The sequence below is a fragment of the Staurois parvus genome, unplaced genomic scaffold (assembly GCF_062004578.1).
Source record: "Staurois parvus isolate SC_StPar_1 unplaced genomic scaffold, SC_StPar_1.0 ptg000288l, whole genome shotgun sequence".
NCBI lineage: Eukaryota > Metazoa > Chordata > Amphibia > Anura > Ranidae > Staurois > Staurois parvus.
The window spans coordinates 2,928,054-2,945,396 of NW_028318084.1; the positions used below are offsets into that span (position 1 = coordinate 2,928,054).

A 17,343-nucleotide genomic window follows, 5' to 3' on the forward strand; every position below is an offset into this window, starting at 1 on the left:
ACGATTGAAATTTATTTTGACAGCCACATTTTTAAAACTGAAAATACATCCCCCATATAGTAATTCATCCCCCATAGTAATTCATCCCCCATATAGTAATTCATCCCCCATAGTAATTCATCCCCCATATAGTAATTCATCCCCCATAGTAATTCATCCCCCACATAGCAATTCATCCCCCATAGTAATTCATCCCCCATATAGTAATTCTTCCCCCATAGTAATTCATCCCCCATATAGTAATTCATATCCGACACTGCATATATTGCAAAAAGCACTCTGGTCATGAAGGGGGTTTAAGGGCCCAGTAAGCAAAGGGTTAATCAGGGCCACAGTGTATCTTCATAATCACAATCATAGCCTTAGGTCAGTGGTGGGCAACCTTTTTTTTCAACTGAGCCAAATCTCGCCAAAACCACGATTGAAATTTATTTTGACAGCCACATTTTTAAAAATTGAAAATACATCCCCCATATAGTAATTCATCCCCCATAGTAATTCATCCCCCATATAGTAATTCATCCCCCATAGTAATTCATCCCCCATATAGTAATTCATCCCCCATATAGTAATTCATCCCCCATAGTAATTCATCCCCCACATAGTAATTCATCCCCCATAGTAATTCATCCCCCATAGTAATTCATCCCCCATATAGTAATTCATCCCCCATATAGTAATTCTTCCCCCATAGTAAGTCATCCCCCATAGTAATTCTTCCCCCATAGTAATTCATCCCCCATATAGTAATTCTTCCCCCATAGTAATTCATCCCCCACATAGTAATTCATTCCCCATAGTAATTCATCCCCCATAGTAATTCATCCCCCACATAGTAATTCATCCCCCACATAGTAATTCATCCCCCATAGTAATTCATCCCCCATAGTAATTCATCCCCCACATAGTAATTCATTCCCCATAGTAATTCATCCCCCATAGTAATTCATCCCCCACATAGTAATTCATTCCCCATAGTAATTCATCCCCCATAGTAATTCATCCCCCACATAGTAATTCATCCCCCACATAGTAATTCATCCCCCATATTGTCTCAATTCACTTACCTTTGCTCCGCGCGTTCCTCTCGCTGTGTTCCCGCGCCGTTCTGGTCTTCAGGGCGGACTGAGAGAGGAGTTCGTCACTCTGCCCCGCCTACATCCTGACAGCCAATGTTCCACGCTCCGCGGGCCAGATTTTTGAGGAGGGAGGGGAGCGGGCGCCCGGCACACAGAAGAGCCGCATGTGGCTCGCGATCTGCAGCTTGCCGACCACCTGGTGGGCAGTGTGCTCCGGAGCCGCAGCAAAGATGAAAAAGAGCCGCATGCGGCTCTGGAGCCGCGGGTTGCCGACACCCGCCATAGACACACTCCTAAACCTTGTCGACACCCTTCCCAGAAGAGTTGAAGCTGTTAAAGCTGCAAAGGGCGGGCCAACTCAATATTGAACCCTACGGACTAAGACTGGGATGCCATTAAAGTTCATGTGCGTGTAAAGGCCGGCGTCCCAATACTTTGACCATTCTTCTTCTTTATACTATATTGCCCAAAGTATTGGGACGCCTGCCTTTATACACACATTAACTTTAATGGCATCCCAGTCTAAGGTGTCCGTTTATGAACCAGCAGTAATAGATCGCTGCTCAGTTCTCTGGCATTCTCGGAGAAAACAGTTCTCCTGTGAATGCCGTTTATGAAGCCGTGTAGATCAGTTCTCCAAACGAAGGGAGAATGGTCTACAAACGCTGGAGAACAGTCTACAAACGCTGGAAAACGGCTGATTTTACTAAATTCTCACAAGATTACAGTAAAAGATCAGTTTACTAAGCAGAGGTAAATTATCTTTGCTTTGTTTGTGGTCCCTCCGACTCTCTAGCTCTGGGCTGTTGAATCTGGAGGGAGAACACAGATCTCCAGTGAAGGGCTGAACATGTTCTCCGCTGATCTCCTGAGTGTCATAAACTGTGAATGACCAGAGAATAGCTGAGATCCTCTGAATCGCAGCTATTCTCTGTGTCATAAACGGACACCTTAGTCCGTAGGGTTCAATATTGAGTTGGCCCACCCTTTGCAGCTATAACAGCTTCAACTCTTCTGGGAAGGCTGTCCACAAGGTTTAGTAGTGTGTCTATGGGAAGGTTGGACCATTCTTCCAGAAGCGCATTTGTGAGGTCAGGGACTGATGTCGAACGAGAAGGCCCAGCTCCCAGTATCCACTCTAATTCATCCCAAAGGTGTTCTATTGGGTTGAGGTCAGGACTCTGTGCAGGACAGTCAAGTTCCTCCACCCCTAACTCACTCATCCATGTCTTTATAGACCTTGCTTTGTGCACTGGTGTACAGTTATTGTGAAGCAGGAAGGGGCCATCCCCAAACTGTTCCCACAAAGTTGGGAGAATGAAATTGTCCAAAATGTCTTGGTATGCTGATGCTTTAAGAGTTCCCTTCACTGGAACTAAAGGACCAAGTACAACCCCTGAACAACAACCCCACACCATAATCCCCCCTCTACCAAACTTTACACTTGGTAGAATGTAGTCAGGCAAGTACTGTTCTCCTGGCAACTGCCAAACCCAGACACGTCCATTGGATTGCCAGACAGAGAAGTGTGATTTGTGACTCCAGAGAACATGTCTCCACTGCTCTAGAGTTGACCGTGGAATATTTAGTAGCAAGGAAATTTCACGGATGGACTTATTGCACAGGTAACAACCTATCACGGTTCCACGCTTGAATTCACTGAGCTCCTGAGAGCGACTCATTCTTTCACAAATATTTGTAGAAGCCGTCTGCATGCCTAGGGGCTTGATTTTATATACCTGTGGGCACAGAGGTGATTGGAACACCTGAATCCAATGATTTGGAGGGCTGTAGCAATACCTTTGGTAATATAGTGTATGTATATATAAATATATATATATACACACACACACACACACACAGTTGTGCTCAAAAGTGTGCATACCCTGGAAAAAATTGTGAAATGTTGGCATTTATATTGGAAATTTTACTGATCATGCCAAAAAACTGTATTTTATTTAAGGATAGTGATCATATAAAGCCATTTATTATCACATAGCTGTCTGGCTCCTATTTAAATCATAATAACAGAAATCACCCTGATCAGGTTTACATACCCTAGAATGTTTGGCCCTAGTACAGACACACAAGGTGACACACATGGGTAAAATGGCAATTAAAGGTCAATTTCCCACATCTTTGGCTTTTAAAATTGCAATTAGTGTCTGTATATAGTCAGTGAGTTTGTGAGCCATGAGGAGCAGAAAAGAGCTCTCAAAAGACCTGCGTAACAAGGTAATGAAACTTTATAAAGATGGAAAAAGATATAAAAATATCCAAAGCCTTGAATATGCCAGTCAGTACTGTTCACTTATTAAGAAGTGGAAATTTCGGGGATCTCTTGATACCAAGCCAAGATCAGGTAGACCAAGAAAGATTGCAGCCACAACTGCCAAAATAATTGTTTGGGATACAGAGAAAAACCCACAGGCAACCGTATACACTCTAATACAGGCTGCTCTGGAAAAAAAAACAGCTGTGGGTTGTTTTCTTTTTCAAGGAACACATTACAACAGTACTTGTACAAAAATGAGCTGCATAGTTGAGTTGCCAGAAAGACGCCTTTACTTAACCAATGCCACAAAAAAGCCTGAGTATTCCCGACAACACCTTGACATGCCTCACCAGGCATTTTTGTGGTGATCAGTCATATTTTCAATATAAATGCCAAAAATTCACAATTTCTGCCAGAGTATGCAAACCTTTGAGTACAAATGTATATGTGACTGTGCCTGCTCCAGTTTAGGAGCAGGCAGCATGCATCTCCTGTGACCGTTGTGTCTGGTGCTCTGTGATCACTGTTACTGCTATGATTGGTCATAATAACGATCACACCATAACAACCTGTTATGAATGGCTTTCTATTTCACACAAACCAATTAATATGTACTTATACCAAAGGCATGCAAAAGGATACATTCTGGCCCAAACTTATCTGAATCCCTCACGATTGCTGTGGCACTTTAGTGTTTGCATGTTGCACGTGTGGCACTTTTATGAGACCTAAGATAATACACTATGTCTAGGTTTATATTTTTTTGAGGTATATGGAGAGTATCTGGGATTCATCATCGATCTTCATTAGGATCCGAATCAGTGTGTATCTACCTACCAAGATTGTGGACTTAATCTATTTTTTTTTGGACTTTATGTTGGACTTTGGGTTGAATTATTATTGATTTATTTATTTTTAAGTCTGTTTTATATGTTTTAGGTGCTGTGTACAGCCACCCAAGTGAATAACTGCCCATGGTCATATTTGTTTAATTGTTAAAGGCACCCCAAATGCACCAAGCAAAAAACTGTGCAGCAAATATGAACTCTCAAAATCGTGCATGAGCTTCTTTGTTGCATTTGATGCATGTAGGGCAGTCTATTGAAATTAATTGGTGCCCCATGCGCATACATGAGCCTCCTGATGTTGTGCTACAGTTTTTAAGCTAATAGCTTAGAAACACCTGCTGGTTGTTTACATTAGACTGCTGGAAGCCAACCAAGACCTGACTATCACACTGCCTGTTGTGAACTTTGAGAATTCATTTCTTCTTAATGCTTAGAAACAAAGGTGAATGTACAGTTGCAAGAAAAAGTATGTGAACCCCTTGGGATTACGTGGAGTTTTGCATGAATTGGGCATAAAATGTGCTCTGATGTCATCTAAGTCACAACAATAGAAGAACACAGTCTGCTGAACATAATACTACACAAACATTAGATGTTGCCATGGTTTAATTGCACATAACATGTAAACATTCACAGTGCAGGGAGGAAAAAGTATGTGAACCTTTGGATTTAATAACTGGTTGACCCTCCTTTTGGCAGCAATAACCTCAACCAAACGTTTCCTGTAGTTGCAGATCAGACCTGCACAACGATCTGGAGTCATTTTGGACCACTCCTCTTCACAAAACTGTTTCAGTGTAGCAATATTCTTGGGATGTCTGGTGTGAATCGCTCTTAAGGTCATGCCACAGCATTTCAATGGGGTTGAGGTCAGGACTCTGACTGGGCCACTCCAGAAGGCGTATTCTGTGCTATTGCAGCCATTGTTTTGTTGAATTACTTGTATGCTTTGGGTCATTGTCCTGTTGCATCACCCATCCTCTGCGGAGCTTCAGTTGGTGGACAGATGGTCGTACGTTTTCCAGCAAAATGTCTTGATAAACTCTGGAATTCATTTTCCCATCAATGACAACAATCCGTCCAGGCCCTGAGGCAGCAAAGCAGCCCCAAACCATGATGCTCCCTCCGCCATGTTTCACAGTGGGGATGAGGTTTTGATGTTGGTGTGCTGTGCCTTGTTTTCTCCACACATAGTGTTGTGTGTTCTTCCCAAACAACTCAATCTTGGTTTCATCTGTCCACAGTATATTTTGCCAGTAGTGCTGTGGAACATCCAGGTGCTCTTTTGCAAACTTCAAACGTGCTGCAATATTCTTTTTGGACAGCAATGGCTTCCTGCGTGGTGTCCTCCCATGTACTCCATTCTTGTTTAATGTTTTCCTGATTGTAGATGTGTCAACAAAAATGTTAGCATGTGCCAGAGATTTCTGTAGGTCTTTAGCTGACACTCTGGGATTCTTCTTTACCTCATGCAGTATTCTGCGCTGTGCTCTTGCAGTAATTTTACAGGACGACCACACCTAGGGAGAGTAGCAACAGTGCTAAACTTTCTCCATTTGTAGACAGTCTGTCTTACCGTGGACACATGAACATCAAGGCTTTTGGAGATACTTTTGTAACCCTTTCCAGCTTCATGCAAGTCAACAATTCTTGATTGTAGGTCTTCTGAGAGCTCTTTTCTGCAAGGCATGGTTCACATCAGACAGTGCTTCTTGAAACCAGTAAACCCAAAACAGGTGAGTATTTTTTAAGGGCAGGACAGCTGTCAGCAACACATCCAATATCATCACACTGATTGGAGTCAAGGTTGGCTCACTCCTGGCTCCAATTAGCTCTGGGAGAAGTCATTAAGCTAGGGCCTCACATACTTTTTCCTCCCTGCACTGTGATTGTTTACATGTTATGTGCAATTAAACCATGGCAACATCTAATGTTTGTGTAGTATTATGTTCAGCAGACTGTGTTCTTCTATTGTTGTGACTTAGATGACGTTCAGAGCACATTTTATGCCCAATTCATGCAAAACTCCACATAATCCCAAGGGCTTCACATTTTTTCGTGCAACTGTATATTTTCCCTGCATATAGTATGGAATGTATTTTAATTTTTTATGGTCTGTGTTCCATCAGGGAGATTTCTGTTTAGTTTCTGTGCCAGAGATGCAAAGTAAACTGAAACTGGAATGGGGTACACATTAAAAGATGTACCCTCATGTGTAAAATGTTGCATTTCTCATCCCTTTCTGTCTGACAACGGTGACAGAATGACAGTGGTCACTAGGGCAGATTGAGAATCGACCCAGGGTGGACAAAGGTAGCAATAACAACCTGAGAGGTGTTCTAATCAGCCTCTTCTCTGTCCAAAACATAATAACAATAGTAATTGGTCATACATATACATAGATATGTGATTGTTTAAACTGAAAATCTGAATACACTACCAAACAATTTCATCAATATTTCAGATCAGTAAGGGAGTGCAAGTTAAAAAGCATAAAAGTGAATTAAAAGTTAAAACGATAGAAGTGGGCTATCATCACATTCAGATTCAGAATCCATCTTTTATTTAGTAAAATATAAATGGATTGGTTTCTATGGGTTATTGCACATAGCTTTTTGCGCTTTGTCTTGTTTATTGCACATGGCCAGACTAACTACATCCCAGAGTTTGATCAATCGTTTTCAGTATGGCAGATATTCTTTTACTGATGGGTTTGGGTAAGATGAATGCAGGTTTGGTGCTATACTTGTGTAAGAAATTGTACATTCTTTACTAACAATTGGAGGCCTCTGTAAGTGAAAATAATGCAAAGAAACATTTTAGTTCATCTTCCTTTTTATGCTTCAGAAATGACCTCTATTGTGTTATTACTAATATCTATTTCAAGTATTGCCTGTTCTGTAATAATTCATTTACATTTCTAATGAACCATCTTTTTTTTTTCTTTAATGATTTTATAAATGGGCTTTTATTAGTTTTTACTTTAATTTTTATTTTTTTTCCAGTATTTGTTGGTCATAAAGAGAAGCTAAAGGAAATTGCCTAAGGTTAAATGGCACAGTGCACAAAATGTTAACAGCAAGCCCCCACAAACCAAAAATTGGCATCGCCATCACACAGTGCAACATTTAGGTACCCTCTAGATTTCTGGCAGGATAAACAGGTGATTTTTCCACATACAGTGGGGCAAAAAAGTATTTAGTCAGCCACCAATTGTGCAAGTTCTCCCACTTACAAAGATGAGAGAGGCCTGTAATTGGCATCATAGGGAGACCTCAACTGTGAGAGACAAAATGAGAAAACAAATCCAGACAATCACATTGGCTGATCTGGAAAGAATTTATTTGCAAATTATGGTGGAAAATAAGTATTTGGTCACCTACAAACAAGCAAGATTTCTGGCTCTCACAGACCTGTACCTTCCTCTTTAAGAGGCTCCTCTGTCCTGCACTCATTACCTGTATCAATGGCACCTGTTTGAACTTGTTATCAGTATAAAAGACACCTGTCCACAACCTCAAACAGTCACACTCCAAACTCCACTATTTTTTTTAAGTCCGCAAACGTGCAACTATAACGAAAAAACCCGTAAGTGTTCACAAAAAAAGTGCAAGTGCAAAACACCACACGAAAAAGTGCACTTAGGGGTGTTTTGTGCCCTACCCCTAAAGGGGCTTGGACCGCTTACCCTGATCCCCCGGGGCACGAAGCTCCTGACGGGGACAAGGTTCCCAATTGGTCCTCCTGGCCAAAAGGCCTGGTGGACCACCGTTCCCTATGCCCAGCCGAAGCCGGACATCCAGTACTAGGCAAGGAGGCTCTCCCGAAGAAGAGCCTCCTAGGGATCAGGGGAGGAAGGAACCGTATGGCCACACATCCTCCCCCTAGACTTCAGGGTAGGCCCGAGGACCCACACCCTCCATCCGTGAAAAACACACACATAAGTAAAGTAAAAAGTGACAAAACGTGGGAGTGCATAATAAATAAGATAAAGATAAAGTAAAGAAAAAATAAAAAAGTGGTACCGTGCCGAATTGTGCACAGACCAGGCCCTGAGGCCCGTAGCAAAAATTGCCCTGGACTTAGCCAAAAGACCTGGTCCTTAGGGCGCTGTGCAAAAAGAGGTGAAAAACAGTGGCCATGTGTCATCTTCACACCGTGGGGTCCCACACCCAAGTGTTACTAGTGACACCCCTGAGAGCGTCTTCCCCAGGGGGCACTGAGTTTGCAGACTTTTTGCGTCCCCAGCCCCTGGCCAGACCAAGGTAGATCCGTCCAAATCAGGAGGTACTGGGTCTTTCCAGTCTTCCCAGAGGAATTACTCCCGGGGCCCCAGCTTAACTCGTGGCGCTCCCCGGTTTCTGTCCCTCCGGTACTAGCCTTCCGGACCCCCATCATTCCAGTGAGGGTACTATACAACAACCATCCCCGCAAAGCTAGAATGGTCGGGAGCACCCCCACTGGACACTGATAAGAACAGATACTACACTTGATCTTAGCCAAAAGGCCGAGAAGCGATGGTGAAGACCAAAGAGATGTCGACGGACACCAGAAACAAAATTGTAGACCTGCACCAGGCTGGGAAAACTGAATCTGCAATAGGCAAGCAGCTTGGTGTGAACAAATCAACTGTGGGAGCAATAATTATAAAATGGAAGACATACAAGACCACTGATAATCTCCCTCGATCTGGGGCTCCACGCAAGATCTCACCCCGTGGGGTCAAAATGATCACAAGAATGGTGAGCAAAAATCCCAGGACCACACGGGGGGACCTAGTGAATGACCTGCAGAGAGCTGGGACCAACGTAACAAAGGCTACCATCAGTAACACACTACGCCGCCAGGGACTCAGATCCTGCAGTGCCAGACGTGTCCCCCTGCTTAAGCCAGTACATGTCCGGGCCCATCTGAAATTTGCTAGAGAGCATGTGGATGATCCAGAAGAGGATTGGGAGAATGTCATATGGTCAGATGAAACCAAAATAGAACTGTTTGGTAGAAACACAACTTGTTGTATTTGGAGAAGAGAGAATGCTGAGTTGCATCCAAAGAACACCATACCTACTGTGAAGCATGGGGGTGGCAACATCATGCTTTGGGGCTGTTTCTCCACAAAGGGACCAGGACGACTGATCCATGTACAGGACAGAATGAATGGGGTCATGTATCGTGAGATTTTGAGTGCAAACCTCCTTCTATCAGCAAGGGCATTGAAGATGAAACGTGGCTGGATCTTCCAACATGACAATGATCCCAAACATACCGCCCGGGCAACGAAGGAGTGGCTTCGTAAGAAGCATTTCAAGGTCCTGGAGTGTCCTAGCCAGTCTCTAGATCTCAACCCCATAGAAAACATTTGGAGGGAGTTGAAAGTCCGTGTTGCCCAGCGACAGCCCCAAAACATCACTGCTCTAGAGGAGATCTGCATGGAGGATGGGCCAACATACCAGCAACAGTGTGTGCCAACCTTGTGAAGACTTCCAGGAAACGTCTGACCTCTGTCATTGCCAACAAAGGATATATAACAAAGTATTGAGATGAACTTTTCATATTGACCAAATACTTATTTTCCACCATAATTTGCAAATAAATTCTTTCCAGATCAGCCAATGTGATTGTCTGGATTTTTTTCTCATTTTGTCTCTCATAGTTGAGGTCTACCTATGATGCCAATTACAGGCCTCTCTCATCTTTTTAAGTGGGAGAACTTGCACAATTGGTGGCAGACTAAATACTTTTTTGCCCCACTGTATACTGTATAACAATGTTTTCAATGGTAACACTCAGGGATAACAATTTTTTCATTGAATTCTGAACCCGAATAATGCTCAGGGTTAACTCCAAGGAAGATAATAAGGCCAAAGGGAGCACTTCAGAAAAGTTCTTTGTTAGGGTTTGCATACACTTTAAAGACTGTTGCTTGTGTAAACTGAACACATTGGTGTAGATTCTGTTTGGCTGCAAAGGTTGAAAACACATTTTCTTTTGGAATTTATGTGCAACTAAGCAGCGAGCTATGGCCTCTAGCATGCAATAATTATTTTCTGACTGCAAATAATGGCGTAGTCTCTATAAGTTCTCGCAAAGCCCGGTGTCAATGTTCTGACTGTGCATTAAAGATTTAAATTTTTAAATTGGAAATTTCGTTTTATTCTCAATATCTGTCAAGGGTTATGTCCCAATTCCCAGTAGTCACTTCAATGAACAAAAAGAAAAATGCTACGGTTTTCCTGTAAGTGTGAGAGTGACTCATTGCTGACAAATGGCTCATAGAACCCAGCACAGGCAATATGATGGCTGTCATAAAAGTTTCATAAAGAATAATTGCACACTCAGATCAGATGCTGACATTTAACCCAAGTATACTGAAAGTAGTATTTACCTTCAAATACAGGAATATGGCATTTTTATCTATTTTGATACTGGAACGAGCTGCAGGTATATGCGTTAGACATTCTGATTACAGACAGAAGCTAGAATATTTCTGGGAGAGTATAGTTTGTCCTAAAATGGTAAAATAGCTGCACTGTAGTTAGAAGAATATGTGCTGAGAAAATCTTGATTCTAGAGATAAGGAGACAATTGATATTGTGCAGGGAAGTAAAAAAAAAATATTTGATCTGCACCTTGTAATCTCACCCTGTATTGCTGCAACACGTAGCGATTTTACAAGCTGGTTTAGCTATAGATCACTATGTACTAAATCTTGTCTCAGATCTGAAGTTCTCAATAAAACTTCATTGGGGTGTGTGCATACAAATCTTTTCATATACTGTACACCTATGATGGAGATAGGTAAGGAGGTGTATTGTTATTTTTAAAAAAAAACTTGTGCCACTTACAATTAAAATTTGGGCAGATGATAAAAAAGCTTGTTCAAAAATCGTAGTGATTACCGATTCGGTTGACACCTTTGGAAAACCACTGTCTGAAGGGTACTCACTAGATAGGTTTGATATCCGCCTTATACCTAGCTCTCATTGATTCCATGGACCAACAAAGCTTCAATACACAAACAAATGGGACACCACTTGGGATAATCCTGGGACAAAATTTAGGCTGCTGTAGGTAAGTGTTCTTCCAACATTTTAGAACTCTTACAAAATTCTCTCATGATGGTATATGACACATGATCGCATTCCTAAATTTACCCCAAACATCTCTTCTATCTGTTTTAGGGGCTGTACAGAATACGGCACCTTGATTTATATCTGGTGGCAATGCCACAAAGATAGGCGATAATGGATCCATGTAGGTAATATCCATGTATGTAATATAAACACCAATTAGACTAGGAGTCCTTGAGAAGCACTGCTTCATAGGCCAGTGTTGGACCTCTCTAAACATCAACAAAAGCTAGTGAGCTTTGGGTTTCTTACCACAGGAAAACACTAGCCAAAAGCATGGCGACAGCCAAGTTAAACAATGGATGATGGACATTATGGTGCATGAGAAGGTAACCACAACACTCAACATTTCTAAAAATATGGTCCGTTGGCTGTACTACAACAACCATCTAAACCTCAATCACTCTCTCTCCTCTCCCTTTAGCTTAACCTATAGGGTGCTGGCTGAGTTGTATGCCTGACTGGATCTCTAGGACCCCCCTTTCCTGCTCTTTCCCTTAATCCTTCTTAACCTTCCACTTTTTTCTACTGTCCATTTTCATACTCCAGCTTCTTTTTCTAATTTGTACACTCTCCAATCATATAGCTGGCGTTTGGACTAAACCTAATATACTTCCCCCTACTATTACCCCCTCCCCCTAAGTTGTCACATGAAAGGGAAAATATTTTTCATGCACTCGGATTTCAAGTACAGTTGCTATTTAATTGATCTTCCTCCTCTGAATGCAATACCTACTGCTTATAACTTATGATACAATAATCAATGGCATTATTCCCTTTGCTATTTTATCTATTGTTTTTCCCCTTCCTACCAATACAGCTGTATGTATACCACCCATGTCTTTGTACATCTTTTTGAAAATCCAATAAAATGTTTGTGAAATAAAATGTGGGCATATTTTTGTATCTTCTAACCCACACTTTCAAAATGGACAGCCACCTTTTGATATACAGATATGAGGGGTTTATTTACTAAAGCTGGAGACTGCAAAATCAGGCTCACGCGCAGCGAGGAGATCGGGTGAGATGCTCGCTTCATGTGATATACAGATACCCTTATCGGTTATTGTGGATATTTTGGCATGCTTTCATTTATTTCATGTGAGCGCAATACTTTCTGCCCAATAAATGGTTTTTAATGGATTCACGCTATGAGTTTCCTTTTACATCTGTCCTTGATTACGGAGTGTAATAGTTTGGAGGATGTCCCGTCATCATATCAGTCTCTAATTGATGAAGGGATTGTTGATTGACAATCTGTACTACGCTGACACTCAGGTTTGGATGGGCCACAATATCTAGTGAGTGCTACTGAATTGGGGGAGGTTTTCCTCTGGAGCACGTGGTGATTTCTGTCTGCACTTTATTCAATCAATTATCGTTATGTTGTTCACGTGGTTATCTCGGTGGATCAATAAGAACTTTGCACTTCATCACAATTTTTCAGTTGATGGACTTATGTCAAATGATTTAAATATTTGTGTATACTTACAGTGTTATATTTTGTGTCATATTTTCATTCTGCTAGTGTGTGTGTGTATATCTATATCTATCTCTATATCTATCTATCTATATCTATCTATCTATATCTATATCTATCTCTATATCTATCTATCTATATCTATATATCTATCTATATCTATATATCTATATCTATCTATATCTATATATCTATCTCTATATCTATCTATCTATATCTATCTATATCTATATATCTATAGATATATATATATATATATATATATATAGATATCTATCTATCTATATATATATATATATATCTATATCTATATCTATCTATCTATATCTATATATACAGTTGCAAGAAAAAGTATGTGAACCCCTTGGGATTACATGGAGTTTTGCATGAATTGGGCATAAAATGTGCTCTGACCATCATCTAAGTCACAACAATAGAAGAACACAGTCTGCTGAACATAATACTACACAAACATTAGATGTTGCCATGGTTTAATTGCACATAACATGTAAACATTTACAGTGCAGGGAGGAAAAAGTATGTGAACCTTTGGACCTAATAACTGGTTGACCCTCCTTTGGCAGCAATAACCTCAACCAAATGTTTCCTGTAGTTGTAGATCAGATCTGCACAACGATCTGGAGTCATTTTGGACCACTCCTCTTCACAAAACTGTTTCAGTGTGGCAATATTATTGGGATGTCTGGTGTGAATCGCTCTCTTAAGGTCATGCCACAGCATTTCAATGGGGTTGAGGTCAGGACTCTGACTGGGCCACTCCAGAAGGCGTATTCTGTGCTGTTGCAGCCATTGTTTTGTTGAATGACTTGTATGCTTTGGGTCATTGTCCTGTTGCATCACCCATCCTCTGCGGAGCTTCAGTTGGCGGACAGATGTTCGTACGTTTTCCTGCAAAATGTCTTGATAAACTCTGGAATTCATTTTCCCATCAATGACAACAATCCGTCCAGGCCCTGAGGCAGCAAAGCAGCCCCAAACCATGATGCTCCCTCCGCCATGTTTCACAGTGGGGATGAGGTTTTGATGTTGGTGTGCTGTGCCTTTTTTTCTCCACACATAGTGTTGTGTGTTCTTCCCAAACAACTCAATCTTGGTTTCATCTGTCCACAGTATATTTTGCCAGTAGTGCTGTGGAACATCCAGGTGCTCTTTTGCAAACTTCAAACCTGCTGCAATATTCTTTTTGGACAGCAATGGCTTCCTCCGTGGTGTCCTCCCGTGTACTCCATTCTTGTTTAATGTTTTCCTTATTGTAGATGTGACAACAAAAATGTTAGCATGGGCCAGAGATTTCTGTAGGTCTTTAGCTGACACTCTGGGATTCTTCTTTACGTCATGCAGCATTCTGCGCTGTGCTCTTGCAGTCATTTTTACAGGACGACCACGCCTATGGAGAGTAGCAACAGAGCTAAACTTTCTCCATTTGTAGACAGTCTGTCTTACCGTGGACACATGAACATCAAGGCTTTTGGAGATACTTTTGTAACCCTTTCCACCTTCATGCAAGTCAACAATTCTTGATCGTAGGTCTTCTGAGAGCTCTTTTCTGCGAGGCATGGTTCACATCAGACAGTGCTTCTTGAAACCAGTAAACCCAAAACAGGTGTGTGTTTTTTAAGGGCAGGACAGCTGTCAGCAACACATCCAATATCATCACACTGATTGGAGTCAAGGTTGGCTCACTCCTGGCTCCAATTAGCTCTGGGAGAAGTCATTAAGCCAGGGCCTCACATACTTTTTCCTCCCTGCACTGTGAATGTTTACATGTTATGTGCAATTAAACCATGGCAACATCTAATTTTTGTGTAGTATTATGTTCAGCAGACTGTGTTCTTCTATTGTTGTGACTTAGATGACATTCAGAGCACATTTTATGCCCAATTCATGCAAAACTCCACGTAATCCCAAGGGGTTCACATACTTTTTCTTGCAACTGTATATTTATATATGTATATATATATATATATATATATATATATATGTATTTTTATTTCTTTTTGTGCTGCTTTTATGCATCATCATGACTTCTGGAATACTTGCTTTTTTGCTGGACTCTTTCATTTTTTTCCTATTGTCGATTATACTGAGGAATAAGCGCTTAGCACTTTGGATACTCTTTGGTCCTTTTTAGGACTGTTCCATAAATATGGTTAACTATTTCGTATTTTGACATTTTGGTATGTGACTAGCTTCATTTGTGGTTGGGTAATATAGGGAGTAGCGTTGCACTGCTTTGTATAATTACTGCTTCTGGTCTTGGTATCACAAGCTTATTTCATCCTAGCAGCTAAATAATTGGGGGGGGGGGGGTATACCTAGGCACAGGGATTTTTCATTTTGCACATCTGTGTGCCCTTGGTCTTACTGGTAGTGTTACCTGATGAAAATAAAGCAAAAAAAACTAAAAAAAGGGAAATAATGGAGCCACCACAGGATTGGTAAGCTGCAATATATTACATTATTGTTTTTTGAATTTAGATACACTTTAAAAGAGAAGTATGGCCAAAGCTCTTTTGGTCACACTTCTCTCATGGGTTACAGGAGTGCACTTACTTTTGCACTCCTGTGACCCATAATTAACCGACAGCAGGCTTTCGTGTCACCAAGCTTGTCCAATCTCTAGATGTATCCTGATAATAATGTCTACCCATTGGCTGAGCCAGAATGGCAGCTGGCTCAGTCTGTCAGCATGATGCAGAGAGCTTGAACCAGCCACCTTCACCCCCTCCCCTGCCCATTTTTCCACTAACAGTCACTGCTCTGTACTCAGAGTGGACTCAAGAACTGAGCAATCGGTGGTCATGTGATTGCTCAGTTCTCAGACTTAGAGCCAGCAGGAGACAGCTGCAGCATCACATCAATGCTGCAGCCATATGGGTGAGTATCCACGTTTTTTTTTTTTTTGTTTCCCGCAATCCTCCTACAATTTTTACTTTGCTATGTGAACAGTCTCTACTTTGTAATTAAATCGAGCCCAGTGTTTTACTATGCAGTTGTTTTACTTGACTTATTTTCCACATTTTATATAAACATAGCACCATGGAAAACGATGGTACCTTTTATATGAAAACTGATAATGTATCGATTTCATACAAATATTAATGGAGTACTAGATTTTAAATATTACCTTTAAAACAGCAATAACAGCAGGTGGATAGCTGAGTCCAACCATGTTTGATGTCCTTCTGTACATTCTGTAAAAATAAATAATTCTTCGTATTATTTGTATAAGCATGATCATATTTATTTGGCATATTTTTATTGTAGGAATTTTATGGATGATATTTTTGGTAAAGAACTCTAAAACAACAAAATATAAGAAAATGAACAAAAGTGATTGATGTCAGGACAGTACAGATATCCCCCAAATGTCAGGACGGTACAGATATCCCCCCAAATGTCAGGACAGTACAGATATCCCCCCAAATGTCAGGACAGTACAGATATCCCCCAAATGTCAGGACAGTACAGATATCCCCCAAATGTCAGGACAGTACAGATATGCCCCAAATGTCAGGACAGTACAGATATCCCCCCAAATGTCAGAACAGTACAGATATCCCCCAAATGTCAGGACAGTACAGATATCCCCCAAATGTCAGGACAGTACAGATATCCCCCAAATGTCAGGACAGTACAGATATCCCCCAAATGTCAGAACAGTACAGATATCCCCCAAATGACCCCTTTTTGCAGAGTAGACAGTCCGACGTACTTCATAAGAGGCATGGCGAGTGTTTTGAAGCTGTAATTTTTTGTCATAATTTTTCGGAAAATGAAAAAATTAAAAAAAATTATTTTCACTATTTTTTTTTTTACATATTGTCACCAGTGCAGTACAGCGTCATCATATAACTGGCATGGCGGTGAACAGGGACACTGACTGGTGACAGTATGAAAAAAATATATATTTTTTTTTTTTAATTTTTTTTATTTTTTTATTATATTTAATTTTTTATTACATTTTTTTAAATTTTTTTTAAGATTTTTTTTTCATATTTTACTTTGACCAAAGTAGTACAATGTTACCATAGTAACATTGTACTACTTTGGGGAAGTGATCTGTATTTTTTTTTTTTTTTTTTTTTACACAATCTGCTTATAGCAAAGAATTACTTTGCTATAAGCAAGCATTTACCTGAATGAAATCGATTCATTCAGCTTTTTTTTTTTTTTTTAGTGCTTAGCTGTGATTTGGTCACAGCTAATCACATGACATGTGCATGTGATTAGCTGTGACCATTCACAGCTAGGCACTAGTATACAATGGATGGCATCATGAATGAAGCCATCCATTGTAAACAACTGTCATGTGACCTGCTGTGATTGGTCACGGCAGGTCACATGGTACCGGCAACGGGAGCCGGTACTCGGATCTGTCATCGGCCGTGTCCAAGGTGCACGGCGGGTGACAGATCGCACTGCTGCGCCGCTCTGCATTAGCGCAAACGGCGCATGTGCGGGAGCACGCCAAATGGCGTGCACCCGGAATGCAGATACACAACTGAAG

At 41.0% G+C, this 17,343-nt stretch overlaps 1 protein-coding gene and 1 pseudogene across 3 annotated transcripts in view; both read right to left on the reverse strand.

Annotated features, from left to right (window-relative positions):
- The window catches only part of LOC149458313 (dual specificity calcium/calmodulin-dependent 3',5'-cyclic nucleotide phosphodiesterase 1C-like), a 298,681-nt gene that overhangs the window by 259,839 nt on the left and 21,499 nt on the right, over nt 1-17,343 (reverse strand). For all 3 annotated transcript variants that reach the window (XM_089682402.1, XM_089682404.1, XM_089682403.1), the window contains exon 3: nt 15,961-16,027. In XM_089682402.1, the coding sequence (XP_089538528.1) occupies nt 15,961-16,027 (67 nt within the window). The remainder of the gene's footprint in view (nt 1-15,960; nt 16,028-17,343) is intronic.
- Nucleotides 8,606-8,721, reverse strand: LOC149458314 (U2 spliceosomal RNA; annotated as a pseudogene).